This window comes from Poecilia reticulata, linkage group LG7, assembly GCF_000633615.1.
Source record: "Poecilia reticulata strain Guanapo linkage group LG7, Guppy_female_1.0+MT, whole genome shotgun sequence".
NCBI lineage: Eukaryota > Metazoa > Chordata > Actinopteri > Cyprinodontiformes > Poeciliidae > Poecilia > Poecilia reticulata.
Genome location: NC_024337.1, coordinates 4,416,392 through 4,432,343, shown reverse-complemented (window position 1 = coordinate 4,432,343; position 15,952 = coordinate 4,416,392). Strand labels below are relative to the sequence as shown.

General features: G+C 40.5%; 1 protein-coding gene across 2 annotated transcripts; it reads right to left on the bottom strand.

The window, feature by feature from the left end:
- Window positions 1–2,139: 2,139 nt before the first annotated feature.
- rpl10 (ribosomal protein L10) lies at window positions 2,140–5,672 on the bottom strand. Of its 2 annotated transcripts, none has more exons than XM_008412904.1 (7): window positions 5,654–5,672; window positions 5,498–5,529; window positions 4,654–4,712; window positions 3,946–4,053; window positions 2,838–2,976; window positions 2,598–2,760; window positions 2,140–2,354 (listed from the first exon to the last, which is right to left on the bottom strand). In XM_008412904.1, exons 2-7 carry the CDS (start codon window positions 5,518–5,520, stop codon window positions 2,199–2,201), a joined length of 648 nt encoding a protein of 215 aa, XP_008411126.1. In that variant the 5' UTR covers window positions 5,521–5,529; window positions 5,654–5,672; the 3' UTR covers window positions 2,140–2,198. The 2 variants fall into 2 exon arrangements, with proteins under 2 accessions (XP_008411126.1, XP_008411127.1); XM_008412905.1 differs by having other exon boundaries at window positions 5,624–5,663.
- Between the last annotated feature and the right edge of the window lie 10,280 nt (window positions 5,673–15,952).

The window sequence follows — 15,952 nt, the reverse complement described above, 5'->3', positions numbered from 1 at the left end:
CCTGTGGATTTATTTGAAGGCCACACCTGGAACTCTCTGATTTCTGGTTTGACAAGATGAGAAAGTTAGAAGAAATCAGCCAAGATGTCAGGAAGAGAATCAGGAGGAGCACCAGTCTGGTTCAGTTCTGGGAACAATTTTCAGATGTTTCAACACCTTTTGTTCCCTCGAGTCTCTTTATAACTATATGGCTGGTGAGACAGCGTCATTATCCACAGTGAAATGTCCTGTACTGACATGGGCTGAACGGTCACTCAGTGAGGAAGAAGCCTTTAACGGAAACAAAGAAGGCCGTTTGCAGATGCACATAGGGACAAAAATCTTCATCTCTGGAGACATGTCCTGTGGTCTGATGGAACTAGTTGACCACTTCATAACTGAAGAATGGTGGCAGCATCATGTTGTGGGGCTKTTCTGCTGCAGGAGGAACTGGTGCACTTCATAAAATAGATGRAATCATGAGGAATTGACATGAGAATCTTAAAATAGTCCCGTCAGCAGACTCTCCAGCTGAGCTGTGAACCTCTGAGGCTCCAGCCATCACAGACCAAATCGCTTTTAGAATCAAACTTGGTTGGAACTTTCTACCTTCTCCCTGACCCGAGTTTCTGTGTCTTCATGATGCTGTTTGTTCACAGCAATCCTCTGAGGACAGGAATACATCTGGAGCTGTGCTGATATATGACAGATGGACTCTGCTGACCAACTTCTGAAAGCAAACCATGCTAGAAATAATTTAAATAAAAAGTTGACCAAGATCAGCAACATGAATCAACCTCATTCATCACCACTGATTGGCTTTGCTACAATTGAAATGATCTTSAAAGCTTCTAGAAAGTTGAAATTCCATCAAAAAGGAATTAAATGAAGAAATGTAAACTAGATCCTGGGATYGAAAGAATCAGTAGAAAAACATTTTATTTAAAAGAATCAATGTTTAATATATTTAATAACATCTTATTGGGTTTTTTGTAGCAAAGACTTGTCATTTACTGTATAACATTTTGAACATTTAAAAGCATCTCATCCAACATGTAATATATGGTGGAGGCATATTTGGACCTTTTTTAAGAAAGGCATCTTCAAAAACAAAAACAAAAAACTGCCTTTAAAAAGCTGGTAGAAAATGTGAAACTTAAAAGCCTTCATTCAGACTTCCTTAAAAATAATCTAATTTCTCTAATGTAAAAACAGAAATGCTCCTTGAGACTCATGCAACCTCACCATGCCTTGTTTCACGAAACCATTACAATGAAGCAAGTGCAAGTTTTAAAAGAAATTTTTACTGAAAATTTYCCAGCAAAAAATGCAAGTTTTTAGTTCATCTGATTCCCACTGCAGTTTCTATTCTTGTTCACTGGGTTCCAGTTGAGTCTTGAGGAAAAAGAACCCGTTAGGCTGTGAACACTAGAAACATTTGATTTCCTGTAAAACTAGCTCATCTTTGAGACGACTACTGCTTTAATGTAGATACTGATCCAGAATATCNAAAAACTGCCTTTAAAAAGCTGGTAGAAAATGTGAAACTTAAAAGCCTTCATTCAGACTTCCTTAAAAATAATCTAATTTCTCTAATGTAAAAACAGAAATGCTCCTTGAGACTCATGCAACCTCACCATGCCTTGTTTCACGAAACCATTACAATGAAGCAAGTGCAAGTTTTAAAAGAAATTTTTACTGAAAATTTYCCAGCAAAAAATGCAAGTTTTTAGTTCATCTGATTCCCACTGCAGTTTCTATTCTTGTTCACTGGGTTCCAGTTGAGTCTTGAGGAAAAAGAACCCGTTAGGCTGTGAACACTAGAAACATTTGATTTCCTGTAAAACTAGCTCATCTTTGAGACGACTACTGCTTTAATGTAGATACTGATCCAGAATATCCACAAGCAGCATTTTACCCTGCTATGGACAACCAGTCTCCATTTACTTTGCTCAGTTTACATTGCTAATTCTTATACAATATTCTGTGAAATTTTACTCATAACAGCCTAGAGATCTGGTGTATTTATACATACAGCCATCAGTTAAATATGTCAAGTAAACCAGGCACAAGTTAACATTAGTTAGAAGTTTGGTTTCATTCMMATGAAGTCTGCTCTGTAACTGTGGATCTCACTTTAACAAAAAACCAACCACAACATTCATTTTGTAGTCAAAGCCATTTATTGGTTTCCGGCTCACAGGACGTGTGCAGGAGGATTAGTTGGCGTGAAGGGCCTTCCAGTGGGACAGGGGCCCTCTGCTGGGCATGTACTTCACCCCGCAGCCATCAGGGATCAGGCGCTTCTCAGCCATCATGTCGTCGAAGTCGCAGGCGTTGAAYTTGGTGAAGCCGTACTTCTTGGAAATGTGGATCTGCAGGTCAGAGTGACGATGTGTTAGTACAGCTCAACGGCAAAATTAGGCAGTAAAAACAATGACATGTTTGTCTCAGTGGTCCCTTAAAGCACTCAGCACCTCCCAGCTGAGGACATACACAACCAGAGAGTTGCTGTCTGCAGCCTTTGCACACCAGAACCACACGGCAGAGGAACTGGTCGGCTTAATAAGCTGCAGAGTTCAAATTCTCACACGATTCCAGTTTTTTTTCCTCTTTACCTTTTGGCGTCCGGGGAACTTGAACTTGGCTCTGCGCAGAGCCTCCACCACATGCTCCTTGTTCTGAGCCTTGGTCCTCACAGACATGATGACCTGGCCGATGTGCACCCGGGCCACGGTGCCCTGGGGTTTGCCGAACGCACCGCGCATCCCAGTCTGGAGCCTGGAACAACAGCAACGATCAGACAAGAATCCTCCACACACTGAGCACAAATAAAGTGTGTGTGTGTGTGTCATCACCTATCAGCTCCGGCACAGGACAACATTTTGTTGATGCGGATGACGTGGAAGGGATGCAGGCGCATGCGGATGTGGAAGCCATCTTTACCRCAGGTCTTCACCATGTACTTGTTAGCACAGATACGAGCCGCCTCCAGAGCTAGASGACAGGACAGGATGGTTAATGGGCTGGATCGCCATGACGACCAAATGGAAGTCCTACTGGATGGTTGTTTCAGTGGAGGGACGAGGTTGTACAACGTACACCCAGACAGGACCTGCACCTTAAATATAGTTCACTGAAACATTTCAGACACTGTAGAGACATTCTGCACATCACCATCAATGTTTCCACRTATGTAACTTTCACCATTAGTGGACTGATGACAGGCTGATCAGGTTTRTAGGAATGCCACCCTGARCCTTTAAAAAGCAGAAGCAGRTCTGGATTCAGGTTYCTCAGAGGATTTAAGGAACTAAAATGAAGCTTGAGGTTGTAAACTAACAGGATGATTTCAGTTCTCATGAAACCTACACCGAATCATTCTGCACTGATTACAGATCCAATAGTTCAACATTTGTCTCCAAACTCATCAGCCTTCATTCACTTTCATGATCAGCAGCTTAAGAAGGGAAAAAAAATATTTCTACATTAAAGTCTAATGAAACGAGACATTCACCACAAAATTCACAGCTGAACCTAGAACCAGTTCTTAAATGGAGTAAATTAGTTTGACCCACTTTTAGAAGCTTTAGTATAAAAAAATCACCTGAACTTTGATACAATTTGTCTTTTATTTTATTGCAGTTTGCCGTCATTGGACCGTGGCTCCTTCTGAATGAGTCAAACGACTTCAATGACATCTCCAGCATCCCCAGAATATTCCACATGTTTAACTTTAAAAACAAATCAATCATTTATACACATGACATCCTAGGAGGACGTTTTTTCAGGTTCTGCTGGAACAAAACAGGAGGGTGACCTCTGAGAACGAGAGCTGGCTAATGAAACAACAACTCTGCTCTGAACAGACTTAAATGCTACACTATAGAATTATATTTAGTACCAACGCTGTCATTAAAAAAAAAAAAAAAACTTTATAAGGAGAAACTATAAGAACATTCTTACCTTCTGAGGACAGCTGCTCATACTCATCAGACACCATGTGGGCGCAGAGAGGAAACTCGTCCACCTTGGCCTTCTTCCTGCCCAGGTCAAAGATCCTGATCTTAGGATCTGCAAAAAGAGAGAAAAGAAGATGAAGAGCAGCAGATTTGGGGGCGAGTGGATTTACTCCACACGGGACAGAAATGTCTCAGTGGTCCCTTAAAGCACTCAGCACCGCCCAGCTGAGGACATACACAACCAGAGAGTCGCTGTCTGCAGCCTTTGCACACCAGAACCACACGGCAGAGGAACCAGTCGGCTTAATAAGCTGCAGAACCAGCAGTGGAACGTATCATGGTGCCACTGCAAACTGATTCTAAAGATTTCTGCACAAGTTTCAGCTTAAAGCTAAATCTTTAAGCTGAAACTATTAGCATCTTCTCACTCATTTAACTCAAGCTAGTGAGAATTATAAGTTCTACATCATCAGGGATTTAAAACGTTAATGGGACTGTACAGCTGTGACATCGCAACATGTTTAAAAACTGGACCTGAACCAATTAAAATGACCAGAACATTTCGGATGAATGCAGAGACAAAACCTCAGTGCTAACAATGCAGAACGGTTCTTAGATGAAAACAGTGAAGAGAAGGTCTGAGGCTCAGGAGCAGTAATTTAGCAGGTCCTGAAATATTCTGAAGAGGWACAGTAAATGTTAAAGTTCTCACCAGGAACACCCCTGCAGAAGCGAGACTTGGGGTAAGGCTTGTTCTTGCAGTAGCGGTAGCTGGAAGAGAGAAAACAGGTTTCTCATCAGMCCTACTGTATCACTTTAAATACATCCTTTCACTTTGAGCAGCTAAGCTCGTTCCAGAGGAAAAATCAAAAACTCCACACAAACTAGGCAGTACTTGCTTTATCATTAGCTGAATTTATTATTTTTTTAGTAAATCCATCCCTAACAAGTGATTCACATGTACAACTAACGCAGATTATTATTAATGTTAATAAAACGAAACATCTGGAGGATCATACAAACATATTTTCCAAGATTATCGGATCTGAAGACAAAAATTGGGTTAAACTGGCCTAAATAAACTGAAAAACCTTACAACCTGATTCGTTTAAGTCAACAYTTGCTTGCTCAGTTTGGGAAGTTAGATTTATGAAACCAAATTATAGTTTTCTCATAAAATAAATTATAACAGCTCAACCACTGCAATAAATGTTGTGTCAACTGATAAAAAGTAGCTTCACAAACCGCATTTACCAACTCCTACATGAACCTTAGTTTGGCACCAGTGTTAATGCTAGTATCGTGATAGGTCACGTTAGCTCAAGCTAACACTATAATTTAATATAATGAATGAGAGCATTAAAGTAATTCAGATGAGCGCAAGTTATTCCAAAAAGCTTTCAGAAGGCGCTCAGTAGTTAATTTCCGCACTAGCAGCGTGTGCCGAGGCCTGCCGGTGTCCGGCTCCGTGCACATGGAGCGGACTCAGCTGCTGCCATTTTCCTCCGACTGACACTAAACTCGGCCTCACACGAGAAAAAACGCACAGGACTTACCAGCGAGCAGGTCGGCGCCCCATGGTTATAATCTGTGAAAAAGTAGATAAAATCGAGTTACTTCGGTTCAATATAAGTTAACTTTAGAGATAAATAACTTTAAAATGTGTTTTTAAACTAGCAGACCCAGAAAACGCGCCGCCACCACGCACTCACCTAATGGAGGAAAGGAAGGAGAACCTACTTCCGCCGCGTCATGAGGACGGAGGTGAGACGGGGCGGATTTTTAAAAAATATACAAAAATAATATCATTTTTGTAGCAATGTGTTTCTTGGCATAAATGCATTGTAAATAACAGCTTAATATAATTTTTTTATAATAAAATAAAATAAAATACGTAAATGAATGCTAGGAAATGTTGTTTTTCAGTGGATGGTTCCATACAGCTTCTTAAAGAGCGCCCTCTCTTGTCATGATGGTCAATTTGCCATCTTTTTTTTTTTTTTTATCAAATATTGTTCTCTACTCTTACCTAAGTAAATTCCTGGATGTCTACTTTTAATTTTTACTTGACTAAATATTTTGGAGTAGCACTATTCACACTTGAACACACTTTTAGATTCATTCTGTCTTTAGAAATGGGTCAGTTGAGGTTTGTAGAATTGAGCTATACGCTATTAATTGAGTACAATGTGTGGTGTGTCTTACAAAGACAGAAGGAGAAAGAAAAGCAACACAATTAAAATGATAGATAAATATGCAGCATAAAGTTAATCTTAGCAGACAGCTGACAATGTAGAATTTTAAATAGATTTGCCAAAGGCAGTTTTGAAAATTTAATTAAATGCATTTTGACCGAGTGTTATCCTAACTGTTTTACCATGGACTATTTCAGAACTAATCTGCTTAAATGTGTATCTCTAGATGAAGTCACTAAAACAGCCATTGCTTCCAATAATCCTTCACTTTTAAATGTTACATATGTAAAAAGTACTCCATACTTTAGTGCCTTCTGAAACTCCTGTGCTTGGTGCCCGTTCTCTGAGGTGTTTTTCCCCTTCATCACAAGCTTTGCCTTGTGTCCATGTGTCCTTAAAAGTCCCTTGAATTGGGAAGTTTATTGTTAATATGTGTTTTATAAATAAACAAAATTAAACTGAAAAAGAAATGTTTTATTCATTCAGGGATAAAACATKTAGACCATTGATTGAAAAAAAAGCATCATCAGCCACTGGCCAGTATTAGATTTTAATGAATGATTCTAAGAARTGCTTCTCAAATGTTCCCAGTAGGGGGCAGCATTGCCCCAGACATAAAAGCCTCTGTCGTTGGCTGCTGCTTCAGTAATTCCTAAAAGGGAGCAATGAGCTCACATCCTTCACGTTCAGTAAATGAAAAGCAAATGTTTTTTAGAAATGTGAGGAATCATTTGCTTCTCATTTTAAAAATTTCTCTGACATCATCCTAACACACAATAAGTACGCATTACATCCTGAGGAACAGCTGAGGGACGTGCCTCATCGAGCCAGGCATCATTTTTAGGGTTTTTTCACGTCTTTGGACTTTGTTCGTGTCAGCAGAGCTTGATAAGAGCAGGGCGATGCAGGGCAACTTGTGAGAGACTCAAACCCAGAGCAGATTGCTCAGTCAGGAGAGGCATTTGAACTTTGACCTCAATTCCTGCGCAGCATCATGTGAAGGTCAGCTGTCAGCTCCTTATCTTCTCTGCCCTGCTGTTTTGTCTGAGTCTCCACAAATCCTTTCCTGTCTCAGGGCCCTGAAGGCCAGCAATGACGGCGACACGATGGGACAAGAACAGGGACCAAAAAAGGTCAGAGCACATTCTCCTCTTTCTGGTGACTGATGACAGAGATGCTCTAATAGTTACACACACTAAGACATGAAGTAGAGCAGAAAGAGGGTTTTTGACACAGGGCTTAAAAGCAATGTCATTTTTCTATTCAGAGCAGGTACTTGGTGCACTTTATTTACTTTACAAATGCATGTAAGCTACAGTTTGTACGGATTCAATTAAAAGAAACATGTTTTCTCACCACTTCTTTGATTCATTTTGTCCAGCTGTCGACTTTAAGTCTGTGTCCATGTCCAACCAGAGCCAGATATTGTGTAGTTGGTGCTTTTAATCAGTTTTCAGTTAAATTAATTCAATCCAACTCTATAACAGTCACAAAATGTCAGCAAAATCACTCTGTCCCTCTAAAATYTTTCAGGAAATTGCAAAGGTGTATTGAATTGTATTGTTTGATGRATATCGCAATATATATCGTATCGTGAGCAGAATATYGTGTATYGTAACACTACAGCCCTAATTTATATGTATATATGATCAGAACTAAATGTCAAGAGCTTTGTTTCCAGGGTCAGTTCTTTCTTCATGACAACAGACTGGAGCAGCGTTCACATTAAGGCGGACTAGATCCCAAAATGTCTATCGGTCCTGCTTTTCTATAAGGACTGATGCAAAGGACCGTCAGTCCTTATCTTCCCCTCCACCGGCCCAGTTTTAAAAGCCTTATCTCAGAACTCAATGAGGGTCTTCTGACATTAATGCTGTGTTATGAATAAATCACGTTCACTCCACTATTATTGCAGCTTTTCCAGTATGATCTGCTGTTGACCAGGATCTGCTCAGCAATGTTTCCTGTTGGAAAAGTAAATATCCAAGTGGGAACTCCTGCTTTCTGTGTCTCCATGAAATCTCATGTGTTTGTTTCTGCCAGTTGTTTTTAGATCATATTTCAAAATGATKWKTWKTTYWKTMKTCWYMWCATYWTYWKCAGYWGTTGTTACAAAAATGAAAACAAGCCATCTACTAATACAGACTGTAATTTAGCCGTAGCGTAAACAATAGTATTTAGTACCGACTGAGAATTTTGTTTCCGTTAGTTTTTYACGCCAAGTCAASCATCTTATGACTCAYGTTTGGAAATGTWTTGTTTTGGTGACTGCACTGTTACCGACAGGAGCTGTAAGCATGGCGGTCAGAGCAACAAGCAAAAATATTATGATTTGGATCTCAGAACAATGGCTGTTCGAGCTGCTTAAACCTTAACCCAAAAACAGAAACACGAGATCTGCACCAAGAGGCTCATTGTGCCAACCACACCCTCACACATACACACTCCTGAGCTGTCGCTGCAGAGCATGCTGCCTTGACTCGTGCTCATCACTTMCTGACTGAAGCTAACACTAACCACAACTCCTGCTAACCAAAGCTTCAACTTTATTATTTTAATACTTTAATCATTTACGGAGCCGYCTCTTGTTTCTCTTCCCCAATAATCAAGGGGATTGCTCAATTCGATTTATGTTTAGAAATGCAGTTACTCACTCTCAAACACACATTCGCATTATCACTCATCTGTCTCTGGACAGTTTTTATGATGCAGAAGGGTGTGTTAGTTAACACCCAGCGAAGCGCCGACAGAACGGAAGTGTGTCTGGGAGGAGCATGCTGTCCAAAAGAGAGGTCAAGAGCAGCTTCTCGTCGTTCCAGTCACTGTGATAAATTCTCTGATCGTTCAGATTTTAAAGATGATGAGGTGCTGTAAGGATAAGCAGGGTTTTATGCAATGGAAAAGGTACATTTATTATTTTAGGCAGATATTTAAATATAATAATCATCATTAGTTTTATTTGAACTAAAACAGGTTTTAAAAAAGCAGTAGATTTGACTGAAGAAAACAAAGAGCAGCCCTGACTAAGGCTTAGTCTCTGTTTACATTTTAGTCATTGCTTCGTCTAAACAATCCCGCTTCCTTAGTTACCGTAACAGCACAACTCTGACAGGGCCAGGTTGGTGTGGTTGTGGCTATTGTAGGAAGATCCACAATGGTGATCAAATGAAGTTCAAGAAATATAAAACGTTAAACTTTTTTATTCATATTTTGGATTTAAAGACTAATGAAGATGTCAAGATTAGGATTAAGACAAAAGAAATAAGTGAGTTGGTGAGGTTTTAACTTTTGAATCAGCAAATATCCTTGTTGCATTAGTGTAAATAGATGGAATAAATACATCTTAAATAAGTTTAAATAAAAGTTTATGGTTTTATGTTCAAGATTATGAMATTTTTTTCTGCACGGCATTACATGTTAAAAGTATTGCATTTATTGTCATTGCTGGATCACTTTCTGAACTGTTAAATTGCTCAGGTTTTACAGTATGAACTGATCCCTACAWTAACCACTAGCACCCTATAAGTCAGTTTGATGGTCAGAAATGGACCAGTAACTGGTACACAGGAACATAACTTTACCATTGAGTGTCATGTTTTGTGAGTCAATACCTTGGAATGAGCATGGATAAAGATTATTAGCTGGTATGACAGAAAACTTACCTGAGGACAGAACAAAACACAGAGTGTGGGCAGAGTAATGGAAGAAAGGTGAATAAAGAACGCAGAGCTGAGTTAGACACAAAGGAAACAACAGCAGGGTGAAAAACAAGAATATATTAAAATAAAAGGAGAACAGAACACAATTTATAACTAAGAAACTAAACGCAAAGGAATAATATTTTGAACTTAGCAAGACCATTCTATCAATAATGAACAACTCAGAAGTAGGCGGGAGGAAACAACAGTAGTGAGACAGGTGATGATGGAGGAGGATGGAGCTGTGGCTGAGCCGCAGACCTGATACTCACTGTGGCAAAGGAAGAGCAGGGYAGCGCATGCAGGTWATAGGGGCCAGGTGGGGCCCCTGGTGGGGGGTTAACCTGAAGAGCTGTTTGTCCTGAGGAGGAGAATATCTACTGGTAGATAATTAGACCGAACCTGGGTGGAACCAACACCAGCTTCGTTCCCCAGATGACCTACTCTCAGTCCATGTCCTCCAGCAGCAATGGATAACCACTATCTGCTGATAAACTATTAAAATGTTCTCTGGCATTGGCATATGCAACATTTCTGTTCCGTTCTAGAGTGTTTGTCTCTTTCATCAGACATCCATACTATAGCCTCAGGAAAATGTATTTGACTAATYAACTAAATGTTTTCCAGAAACATATAAAGAAAAACACTCCGGAGCCGTTTTTATGTAAACTGACTGATGTCCTTCTGTAAAATTTCCCAGGACTTTTACATAAGACCTGGGACTCATCAGTGTCATCAGTGGCAAATCTACCAATTGACGAGATTTCTCACAAACTGAGCATGTATGAAGTCTTTCCAGCCCTGCCTGGTTTGCAAGGTTTCCACAACTTGAAAATTTCTGCATTCTGATCTAATTMATTTTCTTTTTGAATTGTGAGTTTGAGTAGTTTGAACAGTAACTCACTAAATGTGTATTAGTCTGTACTTCAGAATAATGCAACCTTTACCTCTGCCTGGGCTACATTGTTTGGAAACTATAGTGACCAGCTGGTACATCAGGAAACAATGGCTGTTAAGTATTTTGGGACAGGCAATGAAGTCATTCAGAGACACAAACAACAACAACAAAAAAAACAGAGTAATTCAAACAGTGGATGTTTTCCAAGTAAGAGCACATTTCCTGGAAGATGCATGATGGCACACAGCTCTCTCTTCAGGAGCTCAGATTGTGCAATATCAGGACTGGATTTGCTGACTTAGGCCTTCTGTGTCCAAACTGTTGTCTGGGAAGTGAAATTGACATATCGCCATAGAGACCGAGCTCCAGAAAAACAAAACACTCCAATCTGACTCATCCCGTCTTGCCACCATGCTTATCATTTATCTGCTTGCTCTGTTGACATTCCTGCTCACTCATTCAATAAATCGACCTCCGATATCAGTGAAATCTGACGGAAAAGAACGGCTTGAGGACAGGCCGAGTCCATGAGAAATGACTGCCTTGCCTTTTTCTGCATGTTTAGCAATATTTCCAGGTAATCTGTGGAGCCTAAAGTTGCTTCACCAGGTAAACACCACAGCCAGCTGTGGTGTTTTAATGTGCTCATCAGCCTTTCACATACATACTTTGCGTCTGCATGAACAGACTCGGTAAAGTTTTGAAACAAAGAGAATAAAAACAACCATAAAAAGACTAAAGAAGTGATCGAAACTTGTTTTTTCAATACTTTTTTGTACGAAATGAATCTGCAAATATTGTTCTTTTTGTTTGTTCACTTTTACTGCTCCGACTGTTTTGAGTTTTTTTTTTTTTTATATCTAATAAATCATATAACTGCACCGCTCGCCATGCCTGTATCTTTGCTCGTCTTGTCTCTGCAGGTCTGTCTGTCAGACTCAAATGCTTCAGTAATGAGATCATATGATGTCATGCAGTTCACCCAGGAGCAGCCTGGCTTAAGCCCCATGTGGGGATGAGTGTGAATGTGTGTGTAGATCAAAACCTGTAATTAAAATCGGCTCGTTTTAGGATTGTATCTCGCAGACTTTCACTAAAAACTCCTAAAGGAAATATGGGTCAAAAGTATATTAAGACTATTGATTATTTCCTGCTTTGAAACTCTAAATAGGATACAGCAACTACTTTCAAAAGTTACATGACCAAATGTGTGCAATGCAAGTGTTATCATTTCCACTAGGATCAAAATGTACAATTTCTAAGCTGTTAAAATACAGTGAACTGCCTCTCTGAACCCAACATGCCAGAGGTTACTCAGCAGAGTTAACCTCAAGACCCATAATGACCAGAGAGCAACCCCAGCTGCAGACATGTACCAGCACTTCTGTGCATTTCAATCTCAGTACATCAGTCAAACACAGAACTGCCCAACCTCTGTTATTGAGCAGATTGCTGCAGGTAAAATGGTAAGATGAACTCTGGTTTTCAAACTTGCATCTTGAACAGAGTTGTTAAATAAAATGGAGGATAAGCAAATGACTGATCATGATTAAATGACCGAGCAGCAAAAGCATTCCCAAGCAGAAGTCCAGTTTATGGTTGTAGTAATAATAAGTTTCAGACTGCAGAAGCTCAGAGACGGCAGTAAGGGTGTTAATCAGACGAGTACCAAAATGACAAAATGTAACCTCGAGAAATTCCCAAAGCTCCAAAGCACAGATAATGGTTTAAAGGATGACTTGAACTCTATGGGCTCCTCCTCTCTCGTGCCTTGTTCTAGGGGCRTAGATTATCCTGATCTGTCTCTGTAGTAATGCTACTATAGGCTTTGACTGCTTGAAGACAAACTGACCACTTTTCCTTACATTCTTCTTTTACTACTCTCCAATTTGCATTGTTGTTATTATTTTCTCTCCATAGATACACCTGGTTGCGTTCCATTTGACTGTCATTCCTTCCTGAAGGAAAACATCGGCTGATATAATGCTTCTAATTACTAGACCTTTCCTGCTAGTGTTACTTTTTATTAACACAGAAGGTGCACCTGGATCAGTTATTCTGTTTTTTTTTTTTTGTGTCTCTGCCCCGTCTTTTCAAACTCCAGTCGGTTGTCGCAGGCTCGCCATGCCTGCTTGTACTGCATGGATGCTTGTACTGAGTCAGGTTCTGGTTCTGCTGGAGGTTTCTTCCAATATGCATGCTTAGTATGAGGGATTGCTGTAAAGTTCAGGACACAATTCAAGTGATTGTCCACCGCTGCTGCATTGTTCAGGAGGAGTGAATGCTGCACGTCAATGACTTGATGCTCTGCTGGATTTCCTTGGATACAAAAATATTTAACCCCTTAACCATCAGCCCTAAAATGCTTTCATGTCAGACAATGGTTCTGACATGAAAGCATTTGAATAGTGAGTTATGAGGACACTGTTATGTGTTTTGAATGATAAACTGAACTTGTTAGCCTGTTAACAAGTTCAGTTAAAAAAAATCAATCATAAATTGATTTTGGAATTAGGAGATACTCCTGATTCCAAAAAGCACAGTGAAGTCAGTCAGCTGTTTCCATGTTGGTCGGGATTCAAAATTTGTTTATTGCTCTAAACTGATGAGAATTTAAGTAAACAATTTGTCCCACAAGGAAAATGCAATTGTAGATCAAGTGTTGTAAATCATTTTCACTGTGAAGTGTGGGAGTGGCAGAATGACGTAGGGAGGACAAGAACAAATATTGACAACTTGAACCAGAAACCTTGGAAATGGTAAATACAGGCAACTTTTGATAAAACTGCCCCAGTCCTTCACAAAAACAAGGTTTGTTTAGAAACAGCAAAGAACCAGACAATCCTAGATGAGAAAATACAAGATAGTCTTACGTTTGTGTTGTACAAACACATTATTGTTTTAAAAGAAACAGTGCACTTCGCTCAAAGCCAAAATTTACACAGCACAGAAGTGAGTATCCAGAGATAACCCGAGTCCTTGAAGCAGCGCTGCATTTTTTTTTTTTTTAGATATTTTTCTGCTCTACCACACAGGAATACATTATCTGTAAGCTTGCCATTATGGGAGTGTTTTAGCCCTCCTGAACATGTAATCCAATATGGCCGACTGTGGTGGTGTGGGTAGAGAAGTCGTCATGATCAGAAGGTTGCAGGCTCAATTCTAGCTTTCTCTAGCAACATGTCAATGTGCCTGTGGGCAAGTTACTTAACCCAACATTGCCTAGTGATCTATGTATCGGTGAGTGCGAATGGGTGAATGTGACTCTAGTGTAAAGCGCTTTGAGTGGTTAAATATGATTGGAAAAGTTACTGACTTTTCCAATAAATGGACTGAAGCTATATACCTTCAGTCCATTTACCATAGATGTCACATATTCCTCACAATCCAAAGTCCATTTGTGATCATCTTTTCAACCCAGGATCTAGACATGTCCTTTACGCCTCACAATCAGCTGAAAGGTCCCAACACACTGACACTGACCCATACATAATCACAGCAACATTTAGTGGTCTGGCTTGACAATTATAGCTGACTCAAAGTTTTTCTGCGATCTTGTCTAAACATGGGACGTTTCACCAACCAACATCCGAAGGTACCGGCAGTTTCCAGAGAGTGGTCTTGTGTAAACGTAGCCTGAGATACCACCTTGTCCTGTCCTTATTTCCCCCAATTCAGCAATGACTACATCTGTATTTAAAAGTTATCACAAGTGAGGGGCGAACCAAAGTTTGAGACGTCAACTACTCGGAGGCAGGGAGGTGCTAGCATTATAAAAACAGGGTTAAAAACTGACAGGAAAGCTAAGAAACAAACAGAAGTGTGTGGTGTGCAGAGGATCTCCAGGGCCTTACACGGTCTGGCTTTGTCCTCTCTAACTTAAAATGGTTTCAGATTTCAAACACCCCAGCACACGGACAAGGAATGCATCATTTTGAAATACTTTCAGCCGCAGAGCATCTTGGTTGATGTCATTATTTGTTTCTTCAAACATCTGTTTTCACTGAATCCAGTCGAGACGGAGCAGAAGAGGACGGCTGTCATCAATTGTTTCACGAGACGAGCCTGAACAGTGAGAAGAAAGACTGCACAGGTGTGTGTGTGTGTGTGCATTGATGCGTTGCCATAATGAACTGTAAGTCAGCCGGGTGAGCAACAGCAGCATTAAACACTCAACCAAACACTGACGAGGCAGTGAGCCAATGCTGGGTTTGGACCAGCTCCCAAAACACGACTGCATCTGACCTTGAAGTGACTGTAGGAGAGTTTCCACATACCGATATGTGGATCCACACTTAACAGAGCTTTCGTGCGTATGCATGAAATAACATCGATGCAAAAAATAAAAAAAACTCCAAACATTTAGAACAAGAGAGGGAAAAAATATGGTAGATAGTGGGAGGAAGGGAGGGAGAATAGAAGATCAGTCAGTTAGAGCAAAAAATTCCTCCCTCCTTATATGGACAAGACAATCTGAGCCCAATTTTACTTTACACAGAGACATGGTTCACCAAACTCTTATGCCTCTGATGTCAGAATCATTGTCTGTTCAATTGTATATGCTTGTAGCAGTTACAGCTCCGTCTGACCCAACCAGAACCCATCTCGCTCTGAATCCTGTAAGCCTCTGTTTGTTTGCTCTTTCCCTTCCTTTGCTTTGTTTGGCTTGGTCATCATTTCTTGCAGAAATCAACTCAGTTTAAACGAAGGGAAAAGAAAACCTGAGAGAGGAACTCTGGTCGCAGGGGAATTCAGCAGTTCCCAGTCAAAGTAACAGAGAAACTAAGGAGGGTACGGGTGATGGTGGTTGTGGGGTGGGGGGTGTTAGTAGAGGTCTGAAGGGTGGGAAGGGAGGTGAGTAGGGGTGGGGGGGGGCAAAAGCAGTCTGAAATAGAGAAACAATGTTGAAGAGAGGAGGCAAAGAAAGAGAAGCCAGGAAGGCAGAGGAAGGGAGAGCTTACCTTAAAAGGCTGTGTTTGGAGATGGAGAAGGGCGTGAGAGTGTTTAAATGTGTGTGCGTGTGAGTGTGTGTTACTAGGCTGTTAAATGTCCCTGTGCTGGAGTGGATTTGGGAGGTTTATAAAGCGGGACTTGGACAAAACTTCATAGGTGGTTCAGGCTTATGGGTGATATAGGATGCAAAATTGTAAGGTGTGTCTGCGTGTCTGCATGTGTGCGTGTGTGTGTCTGCATGTGTGCGTGTGTGTGTGTGTGTGTGTG